This window comes from Pagrus major, chromosome 22, assembly GCF_040436345.1.
Source record: "Pagrus major chromosome 22, Pma_NU_1.0".
Taxonomy (NCBI): Eukaryota; Metazoa; Chordata; class Actinopteri; order Spariformes; family Sparidae; genus Pagrus; species Pagrus major.
The window spans coordinates 18,910,338-18,936,701 of record NC_133236.1 but is presented as its reverse complement, the minus strand read 5'-3'; the positions used below and the strand labels follow the sequence as shown (position 1 = coordinate 18,936,701).

The following is a 26,364-nucleotide window of genomic DNA, read 5'->3' as shown; positions in this document are numbered from 1 at the left end:
TCTAATTTTTCTTCTGTTTACCATTTCGTGTCCATCACTCTCTCTCCTCTGTTCGGACCACTGCTCCCTCATATTTTTCTTTCTTCTGATTCTTTAATAAGAGCAATATCAGTTGCTCTCTGTTGGGCTCAGTGGCTTAGCCCTCCTCTTTTATCTCTTCAAGTCTCACAGAAAAAGAAGGAGGGGAAGAAGACAGTTTTTTTTTTCCACTTAGCCCTTCTAAGCCCTCCCTACCTCACGTATACCAATTTCCATATATCTATACACATTTCCCCCATCACGCTGGCAGAGCAGCTGGTGTCTGTGTGTTAACACTTGTGACTGAAGTGTAGGTGTATGTATGCGTGAGCACAGGGGACTTGTGTGTGCGTGAGTGTGTCGATGTAAGCAAGTAATAGAGCATGACGTGTTCAAAGCCCCAGCTTTTTGTGCTGCTCAGCCCCCTCATCCCTCTCAGGGTCGGCAAGACCTCCAGGCCAATCTATTAAGAATACAGAGGAGAAGGAAGTGAAGGGAAAAAATATAACATAGTCAAAGTGAAAAGTGAGCCTTCAACTCCTCTGTTCCTTTATTTCCTGTTTCAGCATCATGAAGCTGAAGAAGTGGGGATGGAAAATGGGAATGGAGAGAAGACAGAGTGAGAAATAATGTGTGATGGCAAAGAGGAAAAAGGACTGTAAAGAAAGACGATGCAAAGGTGAGGGAGGCCATCAGAAGGACAGACGCCACAGAGACGAAAAGGAGATGGAAGAGCTGAAAGAAGGTTAGGGGAAGAGGACTGATGCAGGGGGGATTGTATCCTCCTGTGGTTATTGTGTGCTCTCAGTCCCATTCCTTATCTAATGGGCCTTGTCTGATCTGCTGGGTAGCAGCGTGCCTCTGTTGTCTGTCAGACACAGAGAACATCATCTCAAACCTCAGAGGACACGTTTTGATTAACCTGGACAGGCTTTCATCGTCCCCATGGCTCGACGATGCAGACAGAAGTGAAACTCAGACACTGAGTCCTTAACTTAAGAGGTCTTTACTGGCAAACAGATTGGCAGAATACTTCTAAATATTAGAAAATTATCTTTAAATGAAAACACTTAAATCATACATCTCTTTCCTCAACAGATGATACACACAATGAGGGCCAGATCAGCTCCAATTAGGCGAAAAAGTTTGCTTCTCCCTGGATAAAGTATATGGATCTGATCTTCCATTTAAAAACTTTGAGCCATGATTTCAAGGGAAACTATTCTTCTATTTAATCTGTGGAATGATGATTCGTCATTAAAATCATTAAAAGACTATACTTAGCAGGCATTACAGCAGCCAAGAAATTGATTGTCTGCCAATACAAAGAGCCCCACTCCGTCTCTACAGTAGATCAGTTATGCCTTTCTCAATATTCTTGCTTTGAAACTAGTGGCCCCACCGAGCCCTTTTCTATATAGACTAAAGCAAAAGTTCCCTGTTTCTTTTTTAGGATGGAGTTCAGAATTCCTATAGTTTAGACACTTTTATTAATTATGTAATTGTCTTGGAATTTGTATGCAGGAAGTCAGAAGCGTTGTCTCAAAGAGGAAAGGAAATAGAAAGTCACAGTTTTATACTTTTCCTGCAGCCAAAGAAGTGAACACGATTGGCTCTTTGCTGCTAACCCAGAAAGAAACCTAATTTTGGCGCATTGTCTTTAACAGAGGTTACACAAGAGGCCACAGCAGCCGCTCAGATCTTCTCCCTGTATATGTTTTCCTTAATTAAGACTCAGCCAATTTTGTTTACGGCATGACCACATGATGAGCAGAGCTCCGTGCCTCCTCACTGAAGAGCAAAAGAATATACTGAGGCATGTGGCAGAGTAGAGGAGAGTTGTAGGAGCCACTGAATAAATTATAAAAACATTGTTTTACTTTCACATAATTTTTTATTTTGTTTGTCGTCCCATCTCAAAACCTGTCTTCCTTCCATGTATTAGTGTTGAGGTGTATTTGATTCACCTCCCTATAATGGAGGACATATCTCATTCCAGCTTTTTTTGGAAAATGACTGCGTCTCTGTTTGCATGATTGCTCGATTAGTCTTAATTAGTACCAGAATGTAATAAGAAAATGCAATGTAATACACAATCACACAATAAAAAACTGTAATGAAACCTTACAGAGCTTTGAAGTAGATACACACACAGAAATTAATGTGCTTTTGTTAAACGTACATAGGCTCTAGTAAGCATTATATACACATATACACATATGTAAAGGATGTGTGTTTGTGTGTGTGTGTGTCTCTAAGAGAGATCAACAGACTCTGTGTGTCTGTGATCCTGCACCCACGCATGACAGCACGCGTGTTTACTCTCAAGGCGTTTTGGGGAACAAAATGACAGTGTGGTGAACGGGCTGCGGAGAAACGCATTATGATGTCGAAAGCAACATCAACAGTAGCAGCGGCGACTGTTGGACTGGGAGTAAACAGTAGCCACAGGGTGAGTCATCTATCTGAAAGCAATTACACGCCAATGCACTATCACAATAACCAGTAGTTACAATAAATAATACAGTGGGGAACACGGGCGACAAATAGCAGTGATGACAAAGGTGTGAATGGGTCGGCACAATGACAGTATTGATCCCTTGTTAGAATAAATGATACAGTGCAAAGTAAGGGTGATAAATAACAATTATAAGAATAAAATACAAGAAACAGCAGTGCTGGTTGTGAAGTAGTTCGATATTGGTCTTTAAGTCAGTGTTGATACAAGTGCTGAGTGACCATAATAACAATGCTGATGATTACCCATGGAGAGAACATCACGCTGTGTGCTGCACTGCTACGATCTGTAGTTTAGCTAAACATACTGTAGCCTGTGCTTAATGTGCTGAACACAGTTACTGAATGTATATAAACACTTGCACTGAGCATATAGTTATTGTCTATATACTATATATAGGCTTTTTTCATTGGAGACTGGTTGTGTTACTAAGGATGTGCCAGGCGTTCGTGGTCATGTTATCAGCATGATGCTAATTTTGATTCTCAGTCATCCGACTGTCTTTGACTTACAAGCAGTCCACACAGGCTGCTTGTGTAGTGCATGGCGGCTGCGTTGCTGAGCTGCTACGGCTCACTGGTGTGTGTGTCCACACAGGAAGTGTTGCTGATGCAATGCAGCTCCTGCCTGCCCTATGTATTTACATAGAGTTTGATATGATGTCGATATCATTTTCAGGTCTATTTAAGCCAAGAACCGAGCCATGTCATGGAAAAAACAGGTGAGACTCCGAATCTCTCGATGAGGCGCCACTGCAGCCTAACTTGACATGTGGGTGAGACGCACTGGTCACGCCGGCAGTGTGGCTGCTCTAACCTGTTAACATGGATCGCAAAATGAAAAGCAAGACGCAGCTCACGCAGCCAGTGTGTCAAGCCAGTTCGGCTGCATCCAAATCTCCACCCTCTGGACTTGTGGAGTCCTTGTAGACTGAGACCATCGCATCAAGCTATTTTCTTAGTGGACAACATTACACTAATTTCAATAGAAATGTGGGCTACACACACTCGGAAATATTTGAGAAATATCAAACTTACAAGAAAAGTCAGGAAGATGTCAGTCAAGCATGGTCCATACAGGCCCGAGGAGTCTTTAAAGGAGGTCTAATGCCTTTAAGGCCTTGATACTTAGTATTATAGTATTATTAGATAGTATATAGCTTAAAGCATGATTAAAAAAACAACAGAAACACATACTTCTTTGTAAAAGATTAAACAACTCAACTTTTTGAAAACTTGAAGAAAACAATGAGAGACAAGGTATGATAAATCTTGTAAAGCGTGGCGGGAACATTGCCTGCAGCGACAGTACGCACCGTGCAGTGGTTCTGCTGTTGCAGCAGGGTGGGGACATCGCCTCCGATGGGCATCTGCTTGGCCAGCTCCTCATCTTTCAGGCAGATCCACCTCCACAGCTCCTCCAGGAGGCCCAGCAGACGAGACCAGCGCTCAGCACTTGCCTCCAGATGGGCTCTGCCAACATACACCATCCACTTAAAGTATTATTATACTGCATGCATTTTCAGCTCTCAGTGTTGACACATAAGCAGTGTTGTACTGACAAATCAAAGTATCTTTTCAAGTGACACATACTGTGCCGTACATGGACTGCATAGGTTTGCACTAACATAAATAGAGATTTTGCATTTATTCAACGCTGATTCGTGTATTCAAACAGAAGTTAAGCCACATATATTCTTTTATTTTTAGGAAACGGGTTATATAAAAGGTTTAAAGCTTATTTGAACATAAATGATGAAACTACTAAACTGCTTACAAGCCTTATTACTACAAAATCATGTAAAAACCTGCTCTGACCACTAGTTAGAGGGGTTGCAGCCCTTCTGGAGAAGATGTCATCCGTTAAAAGGGAACACAGTTAATTGCTGTGTGGGTGGTTGCATGAATGTAATATGTGTTGATAAGCACTTTTGTTTTTCTCCTCTCCTTCTGAACACTGTGCAGAAAGAGCTCCTATCTCCGCTCCCCGAGTTAGCCATAATTACACATGTACTCCAATTAAGGCATAATGGGCTGTATACAATCAACACACACGGCCCTCCACCTACTCACTCAACTCACACACGAACAGACTGATCTCCGCTGTCTATTTTCCCCTCGCTTGTCTTCCTGTGGAACAAGTCCAGCCTATTATGTCTGCAGTGCTTGACCTTGACTCACACCCATTTATTTTCCACTCAAAACAAACTCTCTTCAGTGCAGAATCTTTCCCTGCACCTTTGCTTTTAAGCTCCTCCGGTTTCTCCCCAGCCTCTCTAACCTTTCCCCCTGCCCCTGTCGCTTTGTTGTGCTCCTGTGCTGCTTCTCTTCCCTTTTCCTCTTTGAACATCTCCATCTGGCCCTGTCAACTCTGCTTCCACCCTCACTTTCTTCACCCATCACCAATCACCAATTTTTATTTATGCCAAAGCTGTGGCTGACGCGGCACCGTCTCTGTCCTCAGAAGTTTATGTGTCGCTGTGGTGTCTCTCAGGACCTTTTTGGAGGTGTATTTCATCCCTGTTGAACACAGGAGCTCCTGTATCCCTGCAGCTGATTGGAAACAACAACCCACATGGATCCTCCACAACATGCTGTACATCATGTGTGGCTTTACTTAAATTTAAGACATGTGAGTCATGTTCCATCATGAATAGGACTATGTTTTCTCCAGTCAACAGTAAAGGAGACAGGCATTGAGTCAGGGCAGAGTTCAGCATATTGATTTAGTTAATAGTCTGTAGCCTTGAGCTCAGCCTAACTCTTGATCTGTTCTTTATACGCTTTTGCAGAGTGAAGAGAAAACATGTCCTCTTTAGAAATAGTAATGAGTGCTTGCAACCTTGAGTGCTTGAGTTTTCTTTGTGTGGTTTTGTTTTCATATTTGAAGAGCCTAACTGATTTATTGCTCAGCCGATATCAGCCTATTACAACGTATCTGTTGTCCTATATGCACTGCTATGAAAATATTTGTAATTTTTACAGAACATAAGGCAGAAAAAGATGCTTGGTGTAATCTATAATTATTAACTTACCAGGGAAGTTTACTGTTTCAGTATTATTTTGGACAAAAAAGTTTATTGATAAAGGGTAGCTCCACCAATTTCAGACATTAAAGTGTGTTTACAGGTCTTGGGGCGCACTTCTGCATATGTGAAAAATGCAATATAAAGTACTTTGTAGCTCCAGCGGAAGCTGCATGTAATCTGATAAATTGCCTCCCATAATGTCTCTCAGTGGCTAAGTTGCACTGTGTGTAATGTAAGCACCGGGTTTTGAAAAGGAAAAAGAATGCATGGAAGAAAAAAAAGTAATGTCTGGTTCTGCCATCTTTAAACTGTCCATAATGAGTCCAACAGCATTACATGAGTGTAATGTAGACCAGTGGACTGCTTTTTCAAAACTTGGAGCCTACATTGCCCACAATGCATCTTAGCACCTGGGTGACATCACTGGAAGCAATTTATTAGATTACATACAGCTTTTTCTGGAGCCACATATGCAGTATTACTCCCCAAACCTTTAAACACACTTTAATGTCTAAAAATAGGTGGACTTACCCTTTAAAATGTAAATGTCCTGCCCCCATTACATAGGTTTGTGTTTGATAGCTACATTTGAGGGATTATTGCACAAAATGTGTATTTATGTATATATATTCTATATACATACAGTATATCGGACTGAATTTTTTACACACAGCTATCAGCATCAGCGTAAAAAATCCAGCATCAAAGCCGGGCTCTACTTATTTGATGTGTGATAATTCTCTTCTGCAATGTGTGATCTACTGGTTGATTAAAATAGTAAGCAGAGACCTACTTGAACCTCTGCCATGATCGAAACCCTCTGCCAAGATGTAGCAGCAAAAGAGCAGAAAACTGCAATTTGAGCTCCATGACTATAAACAGTGGAGGAAGGACAAATATTTCTGTTTGTAGGTATTGGATAAAGGTTTACTAACCGGATATTGGCTGATTTGGCCTTCAGGTCGCTCCAGCGTTGGTTCATGTCATCCAGTCTGTGTTGGAGGAACACGGCTTCCTCTGAGCTGCCCAGAGCCTTGACCATCTTCGACTTGTTCCCGTCCACACTCTTGTAGATGTCATTGTGGGCGTCGATCTCAGCCTGGATGTCCTAGAAATACAAAGACAGAGAAGAAGAACTGTCATGAGTGACCATTTCTCCTGGAAAAAACTAAAGTTCCTGAGCAAATGCACAGTCAAGCACAGCACTGAGGCGAGGTCATATCAAAATCACCCAAAATTGGACGTCACAGTCTTCTAGGCTGTCAGAGCTGATTATTCATGAAGCGAAAATAACGATGGATTTTGTCACAAGGACTAATCTTGAGGGGGTTCACGGCATACTGCGCTCAACATTTCTAGAGGGCAGAAAAGTTATATTTTCATGCAATGTCCTAAAGGTACTTTTTGACTGTTCGACTAGAAAGACTTTAACGTCTACCCTTTCTCTGACTTCGAAGGCCCACCTCACCTAGGAGCAAGTCCCTAAGCAATGTCTGCATCCATACTAATGCTGCATTAGGTTGGAGCAGGGCTTCGCCAAAGCAGGCTTTGCTAATTTTACGCTGGGATGCAGTGTAATATACAAATGAACTGCAATGCTTTTCCAAAAATGCTGTGTATATGTGTGTGTGTGGCTGCAAGGGGCCACTACATTCAATACAGTGACGAAGCACGATTTTTCCATGTGTATGTGTGCATGAGTGTCCTTAACAAGGCAGCACTATTACACAACCACATCTCAAAGGGTATGTGTGTGAATGTTTATGTGTGCGGGTGGAACCACAAGGGGGGATGACGCAAGCAGAGGATCCTGTCAAATGTTTTATTTTTAGATGTGTAAAACTGCTCCATTTCCTTCTCTCTCTGTCTCAACTGGGACTCCCCTCAGTTCATTCCGTTTGAACTGCAGATAAAGAAACGACTCCAATACCATATGGATGAGGGTAACACCGCCTGGAGTGACGAGACAGATTTGCAAATGGGACAAAATGAGTGTCGATAAGAGAAGCGTAATGAGACCTATAGCCTGCAACAGTACAACAATAAAAAACTTATTTCATCCACTGTGTGTGAAATGACCCATCGTCAGAGCCTGAAGTTGTTGTGTATCTTTCTCATTGTGGCATAACAGATTGGATATTATGCAATCTGCCAAGTTTCATTTTACAATTACTGTAAAACTGCCTTATCTAGGAAAATGCAATAATTGTTGCCGGATGGTTTCATTGTAGTCTCTGCATTATTCAAATAAATTAACGGTTAGCAAAAGACTTTTGTCAGCTTTCACAAATCTGTATATTAAGCGGCAGCATTCCAAATTAAAAATGTTCATATATTAGATACAGTGTGAATGTGAATGTGCCTGGAAAAAGTCAGCAGCCAAATCACACACGTCACAAATAGCTACAACCTTAAGTAGACAACTCACATAATATTATCGTTATCACACATAAAACACACCAACACACACAGCAGGAAGGGATTAAAGATGTGAGACAACAAATGGGCGGCACAGTGGATGCCAGTGTGTGTGCCCAATCCTACTCTGAATATATATATGTTTGTATATATTTATAACAACAAGTTCTTTTGTCTATTTCCTTTTTTTGTTTGTTTTTTTCCACACTTTGGCTAAACGTCTGTTTCCCATGCCAATAAAGGTCCTTTGAATTGTATTGATTTGAATTGTGTGTTGGGTGCACATGACAACATGTAGTACAATAAGTGGAACCTGTGACGACAGCTCTGCCACTCTGGATACTGTGCAGACAAAACCCAGTGCAGCTACAGTAGAACCAGACTACACACAAAACAACTATCAATTACTACAGGCGTCCGTGGCACAGTGCTGTAATTTACTGAATGCCAATAGACATTTCACAAAGGCTAAAGCAAATCCCTTCACTGTGATCTGAAAGGATAATCACCCGCTGGCTTTTTGACACAAATCAAATGCCTCTTAAAGGTCATAGGAGAGGGAAAGTGAGTGAGACAGTGAGACAGAGAGAGAGAGAGAGACAGAAAAATAAAAACATAACGACAGACAAAGAGTGAAAGACAGCGAGTCAATCTGTCACTTAGCCAGCTGGCCATGTTTCAAGTCATTACCCAAGTGCTTCCCTTTTCCTTTTCTTTATCACTTCCACTTCCACTGAAGGTAACACTGATGGCACACATACGCAGCACAGAAGGCACCCACTGTGTGGGCATACAGAGGCACATGTAATCATTTATAAATCTGCCTTTAAAATTCATTTCATCCACTGAAATACCACTTCGAGCCAGTGGTTTATTCATGTCAATGTTTATCCTGAGGTGCTTAATGACGGATCACTTTCTTTCTCTCTGTCTTTAACTCTCACATACACGCACGCTACAAAAAGAACATTTGAGTGCCACAGGTCATCATGTCAGCGACAAATTGCCTCCGTTTGCCACTAATTTATGTTTTATTTATGGTTTACTGAAAAAAATAAGTCAATATGGGTTTTCTTGTCTTGCAAACAATCTCAAACTTAGCTCTTTCATTTCCATACACCTAAATGCACACATTCACAAACACAAAAACAAGTTACCATTAGCTTCAGGCTAATTGTGAAGATACGAAAGACAAAAGACATGATAATGCATTTATGGAAGGCAAGTGACGCACATTTGTGAGCACAACTATAATATGCATAAAACATGCATACATACGTTCATACATAACACAAACGAAGAGCTACTGACTCAACTGAACCACTGCTTCTCTGACCTGCTACCACACACACACACACTTTATGTGGGTGGAAATGCAGCAGAAAGGTTAATGGGCTCTGGGTTTCATGCACACTCTAATGAGTGATACAGATGTCTTGGTGGTTGTCTGGTTGGAGCATAGATAGGATGCGACAGAGTATCCCATGGAAACTGAAGTTACAACTGCTACTAAATGCTTTATGGAGGATAAAAACATTAAACACACGGTTAAACTGCAGCTAGAGCAAAACACCCACAAACATGCTGTCCTTTTGATGATAATTTTGCTTAGAATAAGTATTTCAAACAACAATGACCCTTACTGGGCTTAGCCATGTTTGTCTTTAGCCCTTGACACAATTACTGTAAAGGTTTGCTTTGACAAATTAAGCCTAATTCAAGGCTCTCAGTCTCATTCTATACTAATTCTCTCTCTGCTTGGTAGGGCTCTCTAATAACTAGCAAAGCAGGCCAGAACCGATTATTCCATTTTAATGAGTCCTATAATGAGTACTCAGACCTCATAAAACGGCCCAAATTAGGTCCACAACTACAAACACAGGGGAAGATGGAGAATGAATGGCGACTGTGTTTGGACTCATGCTGTTGAAAAGACTGCATTCAAAAGCCACTGCGAGAACAAGACCAAGCCGTAAACAAAAATGTATCCTATAATCAGTACCTGTTCAAGCTTTCTGAGCAGCTCCTGCAAGCTGAAATTCAAGCCAATCATACTGGAGTGTGCGAATGGACTCCTCCCACTTCCTGCAGTGCCTACATCTTCTCTTTTATACAGGAGGATGATCAGCAAGGTGTCAGGACAGGTAGGTAAGTCCACCCGTGGTTAACGTCAAGGTCAGGGCTCTGATCAATAGTAAATCCAAAGTAGGAACAATCTTGAATCCAACCACAGAGAAGCCCGACTCTTGTATAAAATTCAAACACAAGAGGGTCAAATCCAGGTCGGCGTCCCAAAACAGGCAATTTACACACTTCACACACCCTGTGGCAGCACTTATGCATGCATGCCGGTGTGTGTATTCGCCCAATCCCACCACATGTTCGTAGCATCCTCTTGGGAAAGGCAGCCGAGCCAAACGGGAGGATGACAGCTACCCTGCAGTCATGCTTCAGAGCTGGGACCGGGATTAAGAGAACGATTGGTGCCACTGGAGGTTTGACAAAGTAGAGGCTGGAGGCTGACAACGGAGTTCCTCCAGCCACGAGTTGGGCACTGAAACTGGGAGGGAAATCCAACAAATACTGGGTGGAGGTCTGCAAAGTGGAGATAACGGTTTGTGTCTTTTCGGGATGGGCAGGCTGATGTAAACATCAGAGTGACCGAGGACAGGTGTGGCTTTCTCCTTCAACTTTGCTATGCTTCCCTTCCTCCACTTCCCCTCTGGGCATGAAGGGAGCCGTTTACACGACGTCCGGCAGTCCGACCCAGGGCAGGGCCGGGGCATTTGTTCTCAATTACTCTGATAAAAAGCACTCTATCCCGGCCAGTCACACTAACCCACACAAGTCATGAGGGCAGACAGCGGCACAAAGAGGCACATGGTTTGCCCTCTCGCTCCCCTGAGTGAAGGTAGCAGGCTCAAAGAGACAGTCACCTCAGTGTCTGCCTTACAAACCGCCCCTCAGGTCTCTAGCCCCGCTCTGGTCTCGCTCTATCACACCCTGCTAATCACTGCCATGACCGGGCCACTTAGTCAAAGAATGCCTTCTTCTTTTTCTGGAGCCACGTGTTCGCGGGGAGCTGCCTCAAGACTCTCGGTCCTGGGTAGGGAGACTGACTCGCCGGCCTCTTTGGGTCCAAGCTTTGCCGATTATCTTGTCGCCTCTTGAGAAGACGGAGAGGTCGATCTGTTTGCCATCCTCTTCTTTATCCCCCCGCCCCTTGGGAAGAGGAAACTTCTTAAAAAGTTCCTTCTTTGGCTTTTTGTTCCCTCGGGTGTTGCACAAACTCCCAGGCTGGTCTCCACATCCCTCTCTCTCTTCTTCCTCCGTTGCTCTCTTCCTCTCTGGCCACTAGTCCCACTCTTTCACACAGCTGTTTATTATTTTGATCAGTATCCTCCCTTTCCCCTCCTCTCTCTACCTCTCTCTCTCCCTCCCTCTCCCCCTTAAACTAACTTGACACACTACACACCCACTTCCTGAGGCCTGTATGGGCAGACAGTATGGTAGAGAGAGGAGAGATTCAGAACTTCTGTAGTAAAAGAAGTATTCAAAAGTAAGAAAATGAATTGAATTGATGACAGTAAGAAAATGGGCTCAGTGCAAGGGCAAGATGACAGAATCAGAGGAATAAAAAAGATGTCTGGGAGAGTTAATAGAAAGAAAGTGAGGGCAGGGGGCCAAGTGAACAGAGCTGTACTTGTGAAACTTTTTACCTGTCCAGGTCAGGAGTATTGAAAACACGGCTGTTTTGATAAAAAAGAAAAGAAAAAGGAAGTGTGGGATGGTGAGGTGGCTGGGTGTAAGGACAGGGCAGATATAATCATCTGCATGGAGAACATTATTCATGCATTTTAATCAATGCACAACACCTTCCCTTGATAGCTCTTATTTAAACTACTGAAGCCTGTAACAGTTCATTTGAATACCATCAGCCTTTAGAGGAATATATTATGCAGTTGCTACTATAGAACAAAGGTGAAGTCCTTTGAATGGGTTTATAAATAGAGGTTATAACATGTTTCGAGAGGCTGCGGTCCATAGGGGCTGTGTTAAACAGGTGCAAGTATGAAATTAAAATGCATGCCATATAATAAACCTATATGTGGAAGTGTTTGTTCGATTGGGAGGGTGTGTTGGCATTTTGAACAGCAGGGTAGACATGTGGCGTGCATCAAAGACACACAGACAGATGGCTGTCAGGTGAGAAAAAAATAAAAAATACAATTCAATGTTGCATATTCATAAGTGGAAGACTTTGAAGTGTGCTTAGGTAATTAAAAATATTTGCATACTGGAGGGCCTTAAACAGCATTTTTGATGTATGCCGACAGATATATACTATTTGAGGGCTTTGCAGTGAGGCATGTGAAATTAACTTGGGGAAAATTGGCACATTTGACAAGCAGAACTAATTCAACAATGAGTGGAAGCTGAGATTAAACAAGAAAAAAAGATGAAATGTGTTCAACAAGTTTGGATCACCAAGGGTTTTGACATTTTGACTTTGTGCAAGCAACTCCAAGACTGTGATTCACAAAAACAGACACATGTATGGAGCTTTAGCCAGGAGATGTGGGGGTTAATGTTAGGCTACATTACTAAGCTAAGAGGATTAGGACCTTTACAGGGGTAAGAATGTAACGTTTCCAATCCCCCAAGCAAAAAGAGGAGGAGACGGGAGTAAAGTTGACTTATTTAGAAAAGAGTGGCAGTAAAGATGCATTCTGAGGAGTAACACTTTCACCAAGAGAACAGGGACAAAAATGGGGGAAAATAAATTATACAAAAGTCATCAGAGCAGAGAAGAAAACATGAGGGAAGAAAGAGGAAATGAAGAGAGACAGTAACCATTAATTACTGGTGAGGATGGAAGCTGAGAAAATGAAGGAGAGGAAAGAAAAAGGTCGAGGCATCTAATTGGACACCAAATTATATAAACAGTGTAAAATCAAGGATAACACGAAGTGAAGGGAAACATCAGGGCGTAACATTATGTACAGGTCAACGGAGTCAGAAACCTGCTCTCTCTGTCCTCTCCATCATGGCCTTGTTTGACTCTCCTGACTGCAGAGGCAAATTGTTTGTGTCAGTACTGTTGGGACTGACTCAGCCTTCCTGGCCTTCAAATTGGACAAAGAGTTGTTATTTTACCCAAACCTTTACAGCTACACAAATCAATATTCTTACATTAACAAAAGATCAAATGACTATGTGTAATGTGAAAGGGGTCTCATGGTGACGAAGCCACAGAAAAGTTTAGCATCTTTTAGATCACTGCTTTGGTTTTATGGGCCTAAACTTTCCTGTTTTCACTCTCTCTGTGCTCATCAACCTCCTTTCCAGTCAAAGCAGGCAGCCGCTTTCAATGAAAAAGCTCTCGATAAACACAATGTACGCTACCTGCCTGGCACCAAACAGGTGGAGCGTTTGGGAGCTAAAGAGCCAGACAATTCCCTCAGGAGATGGTGGAAACAAAAACAGAACTAAAAGGAGCGAGATTGACAAGAGTCGTGACTACAAATGAATGATAATGTTGGTCTGTGTTTGCTGGCTGTGTAAATAGGCAACTGTTTGCTTAGACAGTCAGCACAAAAACTAAGGTGATTAAGGTGATGTTAATGTTGTGCGGCTGGAAATGATTTAATGCAGTTTTAAACATTAAGTGTGTGGGATTTAGGGGGATATATTGGCAGGATGGAATTTAATGACATAATTATGTTTTCCTTAGTGTATAATCACTTGAAAATAAGAATTGATTGTGTTTTAGTTATCTTACAATGAGTCTTTTATATCTACAGAGGGAGCAGGTCCTCTTCCATAGTCCACCATGTCTCCACAGGTTCCCAGAACAGACAAGGTAGGTGAGAGTGAGGCAGGGGGGTATTCAGTTGATTGCAATCTGCAACCACACGCCTTGATCCCACCAAATCCTACTACACGCTGGACTTCTAAGTATAGCCATCACCTATCCCATTTTGATCAAAGCTAGCCAAGTGCTGGTTCTGGCCTGGTGCTGGGGCTGGTTTGGAGTTGGTTCAACCAGTGAAACTTTTAAGAATCAGTTTGCTTTTCCACAGGCAAGACAGCCACCGTGGAGTCACATCATTCAGTCACCGTATACATCTCCAATTTCGACTCTTTACAAGTGTTGCACCTGGCCTTGCATGCCTACATTAGCATCCAAACATGACTGATCCTCGGGCCACTGTTACCTTGATTTGGCATCCATAGTGAAAAGCCAGACCACTCTACAGTAGCTCTGGTATTTAGCGGTTCTTTATCCTAGAACAGCAAAGTGTTTGTGTCTCTGTGGAACCAGTTTCCCTGGCGGAGAGCAAGTTGTTTGGCTGTGGAAAACCCAAGAACTCGTCCACCTGAACCACCTTGGTCGAAATTGGTAACAGTGTGCCAAGAATGAAAGAATGAATTCAAACAATTTATTCATAACCCTTTAAAAGCTATTAAATTGTATGAGTCATTTTTCTACTTTTCACTACTCAACAAGGCCAATTGTGTGTGACAAAGAGCATTTTATTCTTTGACAGAAGTCAATACAGAAGAGACACCACTCAAGGGCAACAATTTGGACAAAAGAAAGAGCCAAGAGACGAGCAGGAATACCAATACTAAAATACATTTGATCACATCCTCAAACATATGCAGCTAAAATTGTCTCATTGCAAACCTTTGAAAAAAATTAATGGAGGGAAGACGGCAAAAAGGGAGAATGTGGAAGAGTCAAAAAGCAACAGCTAAAAGAGAGGCGGCAGAAGCAGAACAGTTTTGCTGTCTTAGATGTCAAGAGGGAGCAGAGGCCATGCTGTCTAAATAAAGTTGAGCACCCATATCGCCGGATCACAAACAGAGCAAATGAACAGCAGAGTGAGCTAACACAAACAAGGCCACATAAACACAGACACACAAATACACCCAGAGCCAAATTTCACAAGCAGACTGGTCTACCATGGTTCAGCTCAGTAGCTATTCCCCAGTAGGATCATTTAAGATCCATCCAATCCCATCTAATCCAGACTTTCTGCCTCTACAGTGTACAGTGTCAGTCAGAAATCGATGTAGCTGCTGCATTCCACTCTAATTCTCAGCCTCACAAATAGACGACATCCAATGAAGCCTCTTCCTGTGCCCCAGGTTATCACTGAAACTCCTCTTCCTGTTAGGAGGACAGCACCCTTCTGGGGAGATTAGGGCCCTGATTTTGTGTGTGTGTGTGTGTGTGTGTGTGTGTGTGTGTGTGTGTGTGTGTGTGTGTGTGTGTGTGCGTGCGTGCATGTGTGTGCTTGCGTGGGTGTGTGTGTGTGTGTCTGTATGTGTGTAAAACTGGCAACTGTATGCAGAGACTCCTGTATGTTACGGGGCTCTGGTGCTCTGTGTTCAAATGTATAGTATCGTGCATTTAATCAAATGTGCAGTTGTGCTGTGGTAGTAGCTCTTCAGGATTGAAGGTCGTTGAGTGGAGCTTTACTCAGATGCTCAACAGGGTAAGCGTTTATTTTCATTGAGAATCTGATCACAGAGCAAAGACGTCATGTCCTGCGTATGCTTTGCTTTTTGTCAACACAAGGTTAGAGCAGCTCCCAGTTTGATTGTTAAGTAAAAGCATGAATGGAGAGATGTATTTTGGTCGATGAAAAGAAGGGGTGTAATGGGATGTATGTGTCATCTGCACTTGTTTCACATTCCGTGTCTTATAAATCATCAATCATTATCATGTACACATACAGTAAGTTATATATACAGTATATATACCAGCTGGAAGGACAGAAGTATTTCACAAAGATAGCAATTCATTCTCTTCACGTTGCAGTCTCAAAGCTCAGTGCTCACACTGCCTGGATAATGTACTTACATCTGACAAAGCCTGTCCACATGACTTCAGTGAAGGCCTTGCTAACCTTGTTTCTCTCTGAATCTGAACTTCTATATGTCCACACTGCTCCAGATCAAAATCAAATGCCTCCGTAAGAAGCAAAACAAGACAGAGGATAGTGTCATGGAAGCAAGCAGAACATGAAGAGCAACATCAAAGCGGTAAAGCACATCCCTGAATCTGTGACCTGCTAATGTGCACATTAGAAAGCCACTGTTCGTCACTCAATTGACCGCTGACCTCTGCTGATGTGACAGAGCTGCAATTGCAGAAGACGACTGGAGTCAAAAGGTCACACAAATCACCAATAACTTATTCCAGGGATCCAATAATGGACCACCAGTCACATCCTTGTCATCATAAGCAAGAAAAAGGGCATCCTGGAATTCATATGTAAACTTCTAAACAGGGAAATTGAAATTGATTAGGAGCGCTGTGTGCTGTTGCCCGATAATCAGCTATTGATTCTGCTGGGCCTTTTGTGTTTTTGTGTGTCTACAATACACTTGGGAGATGACCTTTAGATCGAGGTAAAATGCAGAGGCTCTCAGATGCTAATCCTTGTGCTTGAGATAAACACAGTGGCTTTGCGGTTGTGTGTGAGTGGGTCAGTGACAACAAATACATTGGGTCTTCTCTGGCTGCTTAACAATAAAAGCCACTCTGTGTTTTGCCAGTTGAATGGTTTCAGTGTCAACTAGCAGCAAAAGGAAAATGTTAATTTTAATTTGGAATTGGAAAATAATTTGGAAGAAACATTATGTTACTTTCTACCTTAGAAACAGCTTCAAAATGATTTCAGTGGCACAGTGTCTTGTAATAGGGTGAATGTTGTCTCCGTCTCAGCCACTCTGCCCCCCATCACTTGTTTCTGCACTATGTAACTTCAGTGAGAGGATTTGTATTTATGACTGTGGTGTTACACTCAGAAACTGTGGGGGGCGCCAAATCGGACAAAATGCCAATTTCTACATAATGATGCTTTAATGCGGTTAGTAAGTTTGGAGGATAGTGAAAAGTAAACAGCGAGGCAGATATCACTAAAGACAAATTACAATCAGGCTGGATTACATAAGTAAATCCTTTCCTATGAACGCCTCACACAAAGGTAAGCAATGTAAGTCCCACACAGGAACGGCATACACCGCCACTAATATACAGGGAATACCTAAAAACGGCAGCAATAAACTGGATTTAAACTTTGACAGTTCAACACTGAAACTGAAGACACCAATATGACTAGAAATAATTAGTTCCTGGATAGCAGACCTTTTTAAGCAAAAAGATTTCCAGTCATTGAATTTTAGGAAAAATCAACTGCTGAATCGACTGAATATTGAAACCAAAGATCTGGTGAAGGCCCTCTGAATCTCTATCACCCTGCTCTTCACTGGCATTCAAAGACTCCTGCCCCTCCCTTCTTCCTTTCATCCCTGCTTTCCTCCAGCAGGGCATCTCTTCCACTTTCTCTCCATTCCTCCACAACTATTTGAAGTGCTCTGCCTCCTGGGAACTAAAGATCTTGACCGCGGTGGGTGGTCTGTCAGCACGTCGCAGCGGTAGACTACAGTGGGGAAAAAAAGGCACTGTGACGCGATTGATTCTGAAGCTGCCGTTGCCTCCACCACGGGCCAAGATGGGAGTACAATTAGCGCATGAGCCCGCCACCTGCTGTGTTTGGTGGGGAGGAACGGGGCCTCAAAGGTTAGGTGACTGCATCAATTAGATTGTTGCACTAACAAAGTGATATTTCCCGCTGTAGAGGACCACTGTGTGGACAAAAACTCAAGAGGATGGTCCTGTGGAGTTGTGGAGCTGATGTCAAAATAATGGGCCATCACACATCATAACTAAGACCTCCCAGTTGGAGAGGGAGGATAAGTGATGATAGAAAAGCTAATTCTATAACAATATGCTGCGAAACACACTCTCTCAACACAGAGATTAAGAAAGTCATACCCAAACACACAGACAGCCTCGAAGTAAATGAGAAAATGACTGGTATTGTCATCAAACTACAAAACTAGCAGACGCCAATGGTATGCGGGCTGGCCTGGAGCGAGAGACAGGATGAGAGAAAATGATAGATGGTAGGAGATGATGATGAATTAGTACATCCTTAAGTAAATGAAGCAGAAAAGCGAGAAAGACAGCAATAATATCAGTAAAAGAACAGATGGGATCATGGAAATACCCTCAAGAGAGCAACAGGAAAAACAAATGTGAAGAAAGTGAAGCATTGAGTTACAGAGGCATGACGGGATTACTGAGGGTTATTTTTCAATCATTTGAATTGTTTGTTTCGGGGCGGGAGAAAACAGATGGATGAATCATAGGTAGCGTGAGAAAGGGTGTTTTCAAATCCTCCTCTGCCACCCACCTCCACCAAAAAAACATTCCACATAAGTTCCTGATAACAGCCCCAAAATCCACCTGGTAAATGTATACTTTCCAGTGAAGTCACATTTTCATCTACACCCCCTACCCACACATCTTCTTGAATATAATCCTTATATCAACTCAAAATGGTTTGAAAAGACTCCTCACTGATACATTTGCCTTATAAATATTAATTCTGCCCCGCATTTCACCCTCAACATCAAACATTATTTTTGCCTTCCAGCAGCAAACTGAGGAAAAACAAAAACACCATTCAGAGACACAAAAGGATGACCCTAAAGTTTTCGGACACTGAGCTTGTAAAAACTGACCTGCTGGTCACATATTGTTTACGATAGCCTTTTATTGAAGTCTGTGGCATGCTGCTCAGCCCTGGTGTGACATTTACTTTCCCTCCGTCTCTCAGACAATTTACTGAGAGTTCACATCGTTCGATGGAGGAGAAGAGTTTCACAGCCAGAGCGGCCCTGGTGGTTGGGGTTCAGAGCTTTGAGCGTGCAGAGATGAAATAATCTGACAGTTTCCGTGCACCCTCAAATAACTGCTGTATCGACCTCACAGCTCAGCTGGGATTTCGAGATGACGTCTGGTTGAGAATTAGAGCTTCATCACAGTTAAAAATCTATATATAACACTGTTCCCGTTGATTGAACTCTGTTTGGATCGATGTCCACAACCCGCAATCCACTCTGCTGTGTCAGTCTCAGTTTAATGAAACATACAACGTCACTGTAATCAACCACTTAAACAGCACATACAGTACAAGCAGCACTGATCTGACGATGAGTGCATATTTCCATAGACCGAAATCACACAGCGCAGGGGTGTGTGCGACTGCCTTTACGCTATAAACAGAGTTCCTGTCTGGCCCCACGGGGAAGAACCACTGGGTGGGACTCACAACAGTGCAGTGGTTCAGGGGAAAGATAAGACCTTGGGTTTTCCCGAACACAGACAACTACGCTGTGACAGAACAACACGGCTGTGACATTTCTGGGGACCAAAAGCATCACCACACGTTCAGCAATGTTTGCCACGAGTGTATAATGATCAGCTGGCACCGAACTATCCACAGAGGTCTTCTGCTTATCTAAACGGACCAGATAATTAAAACCGGGAAAAAAACGAAAATTTGTGGCGCTTGTCGGCAGACACGGGATGTCAGTTGAAGCTACGAGCCAAGCAAAGCGATACGGTACCAAGTCAAACCCAGGCTGGTTTCTTCCATACAAATACGATGCAGTTACTTTGTACAGAAGCTTAATATTTCCCGGCATTCCGTAATTTTCAAGAATGCCGGGAACTCCTACCACACAAGCAAAAACACTGTCGCCATTAGCTGCTCTCTGTACATGGATAATTACTGCCAGTGACAAAGGACTCAAGGAGTTATTGAAGCCTGTCTCGCCCTAGCAGCACCTTTCTTCTCCGCTTCTTTAGACCGCCGCTGGCTAACCTCATCATATTCTGTATTGGGATTAAATCTCAGATGCTTAACAAGGTTTGGGGTGTTGCCGAAGTACCTCAGAGTTCTTTGACACACATTACATAAAGCATCGTTGCTGTTCTGTGAACAGAAAAAGCTGCACGCACGACTGCATTTGCGGTCAGTCATTATCAATGTCAATTCTCTGGGGGCACCTTATGCATTTATAGAGCCGTAGTTTGCATATGATTATGACAGGTGGAAGGAAAAGAGGTTCCTATCAAGCAGACTTTGTACCGTCCCTGTTGGTAATAAAATAAACATTTACTCCAGATTACAGAGTTTAGATTTTGATCTTTTATCACGAGAATTGCTCCTGGAACAAAAGCGTTTGGGATTGTTAGTATCGATATATTTGTATCGATCCACACACCACTACCACTAAGGTTAGCTCAGCTTGTTCTTAGGTGCTCAGGTTGTTTTTGGGTTTGGTTTCGTCAGTGTTTATTGTTCAAAGTTTTTACTGGGACACAGTATCCACAGAGGTAAATAAAATCGTCTCAAAACATTGAAAAAAGTAGTTTTCTTCAATGAGATGATCTTCGGCGTACGGAGGACGCCTGTGGTTGGGCTACAGCATCCACACTTTGAGTCCATCTGGGAAATTTTTTTCTATGTCGTTACCCTTCTTGATTTAGGTCTGAAAAAATAACTTTTAAAAGTTTAAAAAGGCCGTGAGGTGGGATTCAACAAAAAAAACAGACACTTCAATTTTTTATAGAAAGAGAAAGGAAGGTCAAGGGGAGAAAGAATCAGACTTGATTGTGAACACAATTTAAACTCCTGTGGCCTGACAGAGGAGAGGAGGCTGCATATACAGTACAACAGCCAACACATCCCTGTTGGGCTCTGAGTCACTTGAGTATGTAACAAAACCTGCTGAATATCAGGAAAAATATGCCAAACCTTCTCTTCTGTTTCAATGCTTTGCTGCGTTTACCTCCAAGGTCTACATGTTAAACCCCAGGAAGGTTCAAACAAACACTAAGAATTCTTTGCAAAACACTATTAGACCCTTGCCAAACAAAAACAAAGCCAGCGGTGCTCAGAGAATACACAATAAGCCTGAGCTTGGAATACCTGGTGTTAAGGGATATGAGGCAGTGAGGAGGATGACACTGACATAGTGGGCGCGTAAGTGTATGATGAGTTCTTTTTATTGCGGTGCAGTTTTCTGGTTATATGTTCTCCCTCCACACCCCTGCTCCTCCATCCTACCCCTCCCGTAAACTCTTCAATCCTTCTCTTAGTCATATTTGTCTTCCTCCGCTGCTCCTGTAAACTCCAACTCCTCTTTCTTCCCCGCTCACTCCTCCACCTCCTTCTCTATCTCTCGCTTTCAGCACCTCTATTTCATCCGTCTCATCTCCCCCCCTCCCTCTCGTCTCCTCCCAGTTAGTTTATTGCTCAGGGAGAGTGAGTGAGATATCTAACCTCCACAGGTCGCCCTCCCTCTGAGCTCAGCCCTCCCCTCCCATCTCCGCAACAACTGGCTGACGGTTGGCTTATTACTCCCTGGAATGTTTACTGTAGGAGAGCAGGCCTATAGCATTGCAGTGTTGTTCGGTCGTGCTGTGCTAAATTACTTCACCCATCACTCAAACACGGTTGAAATCCCTGTCCAATCGACTGCCTCCCTCAACTTCCCTCTTCATGCATCTCTCTCTACTTATCTTACTGTCTTTACTGCATGCTGCTATTTCAGACCACAAGTTAGAAACTATTTGCTTTTTTTGAGTGAAATCACTCATTTTATTGAGGGTAATCTACAGCACCCTGACAGCCAGTGTGCCCATCAGATTTAGAGTAGATTTGACTCGGTGTCCTCTCAGCAGGAGAGCATTTTTACCTCAGTCTAAACTGTTTCATTTCTCATGCACTTGCCTGTAGTTTCATATTCAGTCTCCCTCTGTGAATCCATTACAAGTTTTGATGAATGTCATCAGTGTACAGCACCACATTCCTCCCCAAAGATGCTTTACAAAGTGCAACAACTTTATGCATTATGTGGACTCAGCTCAATTTTCTTCATATGGAAGAGCAATGAGACGCTTTTCACTCCACTGGGCATACGGTAAGAATAAGAAAAGTGAAAGGAGAGTCTTCATGTGGTCTCTATGGTTTCTTTTGAAAAGCTCTTCATCTCTAGAGATACACTTCTCCTGTTCATCTCTGACAAAAGCAATGTTCTCCAGTCAGCACCATAAAAATTCTTTTCTTAAATGAATCACCTTTGCCCATTTTCTCCATTCTCACTTACACAGTTCTTGCTTATACCCTGTTGACTTTCACACAGGGGAATAACCAGTAATTTTCTGTGTCTTCATGCTCTCATCAGGTTTCTCTCCTGGGATCAGATCCAGCTCTTGTAAAAAACCTTGAAGTCAGGGCAGCAAACTCCTCCAAACTCGCCTGCACCACTACTCCCTCCAGAGGAGGAATCAGGCCCACTTGAAAGAGCTTTTTTCACTTTCCTGCATGCACACCTCCACTTGAGTTTGACAGGAATCGACCTCCAACACCGGCTGCCTCGGGGCTCTGCTGTCACTTCAGCAGATTTCCTGAATTCACAATGCACTTACTTACTAACAAGCAAAAAACATTTTTCAGACGATATTTACTATTCTATTCTGTAACCATGAGAAAGGATCTCAGGAGGTGGTAAATTACTAAAGTTTGTTCCATTTAGTAAAAAGTAATAATGCCTTAGCAGCACTCATTTGTTTTTTTTGTTGTCATTTCTACTTGCACCAAGGAGGTTGTGTGTACGTTTGTTGGTTGGTTTGTCAGCATGGTTACACAAAAACTACTGAACGGATTTCCATGAAACTTGGATAGAGGATGGGTTTTGGTCCAGAATAGCCCCCATAAACTTTTGGTGTGGGTCCAGATAAAGAGGCTTTTTAACTTCTCATTGAATTTCTCAGGGAATAACACACAAACAAATCCAGTGTATTTGATCTGGATCCAAATAAAAATCTAGATGTAGCACATTTAAAGATGTTTTCATTGAGGGTATTCATTTTTTCAGCTGTAATACGGTAACTAATAGGATATTGGATTAGGCTCGATTGAATTAAAGGGGACTGTTGGGCCTCGGTGGTATGCGCTCATGCGATTCTAGTTAACTTATCTTATAACATCCCATCAAAGCAAAAAGCAGCAACAATAGAGCAACAGGAATGATGCCTATGTAATTTTAAGCTGGTTAATCAAAGAAAGAGGTACATATAAAATGAATTCATAGATTGAATTATCTTAACGCAGAAATTAAGTTTGCTATGAAATGTTTGAGAAATTGTGGTTGATTTATTATTATAGACAATGTTGTGTCTCTTCTATATGTCCTTTGATTTAAATTTGATAAGATGAGCTGTTTGTTGTGTTTTTGTGGCTGTTGTGTGTATAAATGTGTGCGATTTTATGTGAGGTGGACCCCAGGAAGAATCGCCAATTCTTATGCAGGTGGGAATGGGGATCCTAATAAAAAAATAAAATGATAAAGATAGAAGTTTGAGACCAGGAATACATACGTTACACAGAAACAAACACACCGACCCACATACTGTACACACACACTTAACTTGTACCGCTGTTAGATAGGATACAAACAAAACATTTTCCTGCCCCAGCACTCCTCAACAGATTAAACTCAGCTGTACATCTTCCTTTTGTCTGACTGAGATACGAGATGATGCAGATTTTAAACTGATATATTCATCTGAACTCAACCCTTAACATTAAATTCCAGCAATTATTCACCAGACTAATTGGCTACACACATGAGTCCATACACAACTTGTTCGTGCTACTAACGAGATGTATTCTGTCAGACGTTAACTGAGGCGCACATTGAGTTCCACAGATTCATTCGGCTGGAATAACTACCAGCATCAGTTTGGTGTCCTACCTGATGCCCCCACAAAAATGTTACTGCCTACATACATTAATCAATAACATGACATGAAAACTCAGTGATGTGGTCCATTACAGGTTGTTAAGGGTCACTGAGATGATTCAAAAGCTCGGTCCCAAAAAAAGAGAGTGAGACAGGGTATCATTAATCTGCCAACCAGCCAGTTTTTGGAGCCCATTAACAGCACAGTTGAAAAGACAGGCAACTAAATATCAATGTGAAAGTTGAATAGTGACAAACAGTAGACAGGTACTAAATATCATGTCTGCGAAACAAGACAGTCTGCCTCGCTTATCTTCCAATGGGTAAAATGGCTGTCCCTCAGTGAGGTATGTTTATGTGATGTTTTAGGGGAATGTAAATTAAAAGTCATTTATCTCTGCTGCTCTTTTGAACTCAAGTTACAGAATATATAGGAGTCATACACCACTGTGTGCAAGGCCATCATTCGTTTCAATGACAAGACACCCCTAAACACATACACACACACCACACAGTTTATCATATAGTGCTGGGACAGTGGGCGTTATCATTTTTCACGATTAAACTCAATCACTTTCCTTCCTGGGAGGACAGGGTCAGTCCAGGACAAGTGAGGATACAGATCCACACATAACAGATGTCAGAACAAGAGGGGAGAATGAACAAGAGGGGAGAATGAATACATTCAACGACCCAATTCATTCAAATGAATAGCTGTGATGCAAAATGCATCTTTTCTGGAAAAATATCATCTGTCATCTGTTATATGGATGTCTCCACAGCTATTTGTCATTGTTGAGCTCCTGGGGAAATTACATTTCCAAACTTCATAGCATTTCCACTTGAAACAAAATGTTTGTGGTACAAAAAACATAAATGGTTGACCGTTCAGGGGCTAAAAAAAAAGGATTTGTATTATTTGAGTCTGCCGTACTATGCTCCCTCTAATGGAGTTGCTTGTGCATTTATATCATTTCACACATTTTTATGACTTTACAACAGCACAGGACCAATTAGCACACAGGGTTTCTGCCAGTGTATTGCAAGACCGCCGTCCTGCCAGGCCTAAATTGACTCCCTGCCGGGATTAAGCATCAGGGAAAATATACTAAATATGTTTATTTAAAACAAAAATTTGCTATACAAGTTGCAACTCCTTTAAGGAATAACTCAGGCAGGGTTGCGTGTGTAACGTTAGTGTGTCGCAGGGAGAGAGAGAGAGAAAGAGAGAGAGCGTGTGTGACAGTGGGTATGAATTTCACAGTATAGCTCTGAACGCAACAGTGTGTTTACAGATTTGTTGGACAATAAATGCTACAACTCCTCAACACACAAGCCAAGTTCCTGTGTCTTACTTACCACCGATTGATTAAAGTAAAGGTTAGCCCAGGAGTAAGCGACAACTTTGATCCAGGCCCACTTAAGTTGGACCAGCCATTCAAATTCGAGTGAAAAGCACCTCCTCCAACCCCTCTAGCCCCTGCAAAAAAACACACTTGGCCGTGTGGCAACTTCTCTGAAACGCTGAGCACATGTTTGTCCAGTATCCATTACTGAGAGGGCAATTTTGAACCAGACTACATCGCAAATTTCAGAAAAACTGTCAGGTTGTAAATGAGATCTCATGGGGCGAGACACTGTTTGACAGGGCCAATTATAAACAATTTGCCTCAGTTGTGTAGGAGCGCACAAAGTTTGATGGTGTTACATGAATCAGGTCTAAAGTTACGTGCCTTTAACTCAGCAGTCAACACTGCTTTGATCAATCGATCGAGAAATGTTCACTCCTTTCTTCCTTACCCACAAAGTTTGTGTGGATTATCACACCATAAGATAACAAAGAGGTGAAAACATAACAAAGTCAAGTTTTTTTTTGTATGCAGCACGCTAAAATGACCTGGGTGTGGAAATCAGGGCAAATGCAATCGGCCTTCTACCAAACATATGAGGCGAGAACATGGTGACACAGCTTTAAACTTGCACTTACAAGTACACCAGGGGGTTATTCAAATGAATCTGCAAGATGGACAGGGAAGGAAGATGTGTGTGGCCTGAAAAGATTGACATTTGCTTCTTGCCTTAATTCACTCAGAGGGAAATCGTTTTGAGCCTGTACAAAAATACACACATCCCCCAGTTTGATCTGTCTGTGCCTTTTCTCTGCCTCAGACTTTCTGACTAATCAAACAAAAGCCACGCTCCCAAGAGCAGTGTTGTAAGACAAGTCAGACTCTTCAGAGCAAAGAAAACTCAATTAGACTAATTAGACAGATAGACAAAAACTATAAGTGTGCAAAAGCAAGATTGAAAGAAAAGTGGCTAAAAGGAAAACAAGGTATTTTTTTTGGATGTAAGTGGGGCAGTGTCTGTGCGTGAGCTTGAATTTCTGTGTGATTGCATGAGAACAACACTTTAAACACTGTGGGATATGTGCGCTACCTAAAAGAAGTTAATGAACAAACAACAGCTGCTTCCAACACTGAGGAGCAGGAGTACGAGGAGTGGGAGGAAAATGAGAGAGATAAGGAGAAAAGGAAAGGAGCTCTGATTGTGCTCATCTGGGCCTCTGCTGCGTCTGCCATGGCTCAGTGCCTCAAATGAAGATGAGAGGGGGAAGGTACGGTGAGAACAGTGGCAAACACACACAGACTGGGCCAGCCCCGTGGAGGCTATGCCGCACACTTCTCAAACAGCACCGAAGGAG

At 42.4% G+C, this 26,364-nt stretch overlaps 1 protein-coding gene across 4 annotated transcripts in view; it reads right to left on the bottom strand.

Annotated features, from left to right (window-relative positions):
• The window catches only part of utrn (utrophin), a 190,551-nt gene that overhangs the window by 73,241 nt on the left and 90,946 nt on the right, over positions 1 to 26,364 (bottom strand). For all 4 annotated transcript variants that reach the window (XM_073492397.1, XM_073492400.1, XM_073492399.1 and 1 more), the window contains exons 56-57: positions 6,500 to 6,672; positions 3,852 to 4,008 (exon numbers count right to left, since the gene is read on the bottom strand). In XM_073492397.1, coding sequence (XP_073348498.1) covers positions 3,852 to 4,008; positions 6,500 to 6,672 — 330 coding nt within the window. The remainder of the gene's footprint in view (positions 1 to 3,851; positions 4,009 to 6,499; positions 6,673 to 26,364) is intronic.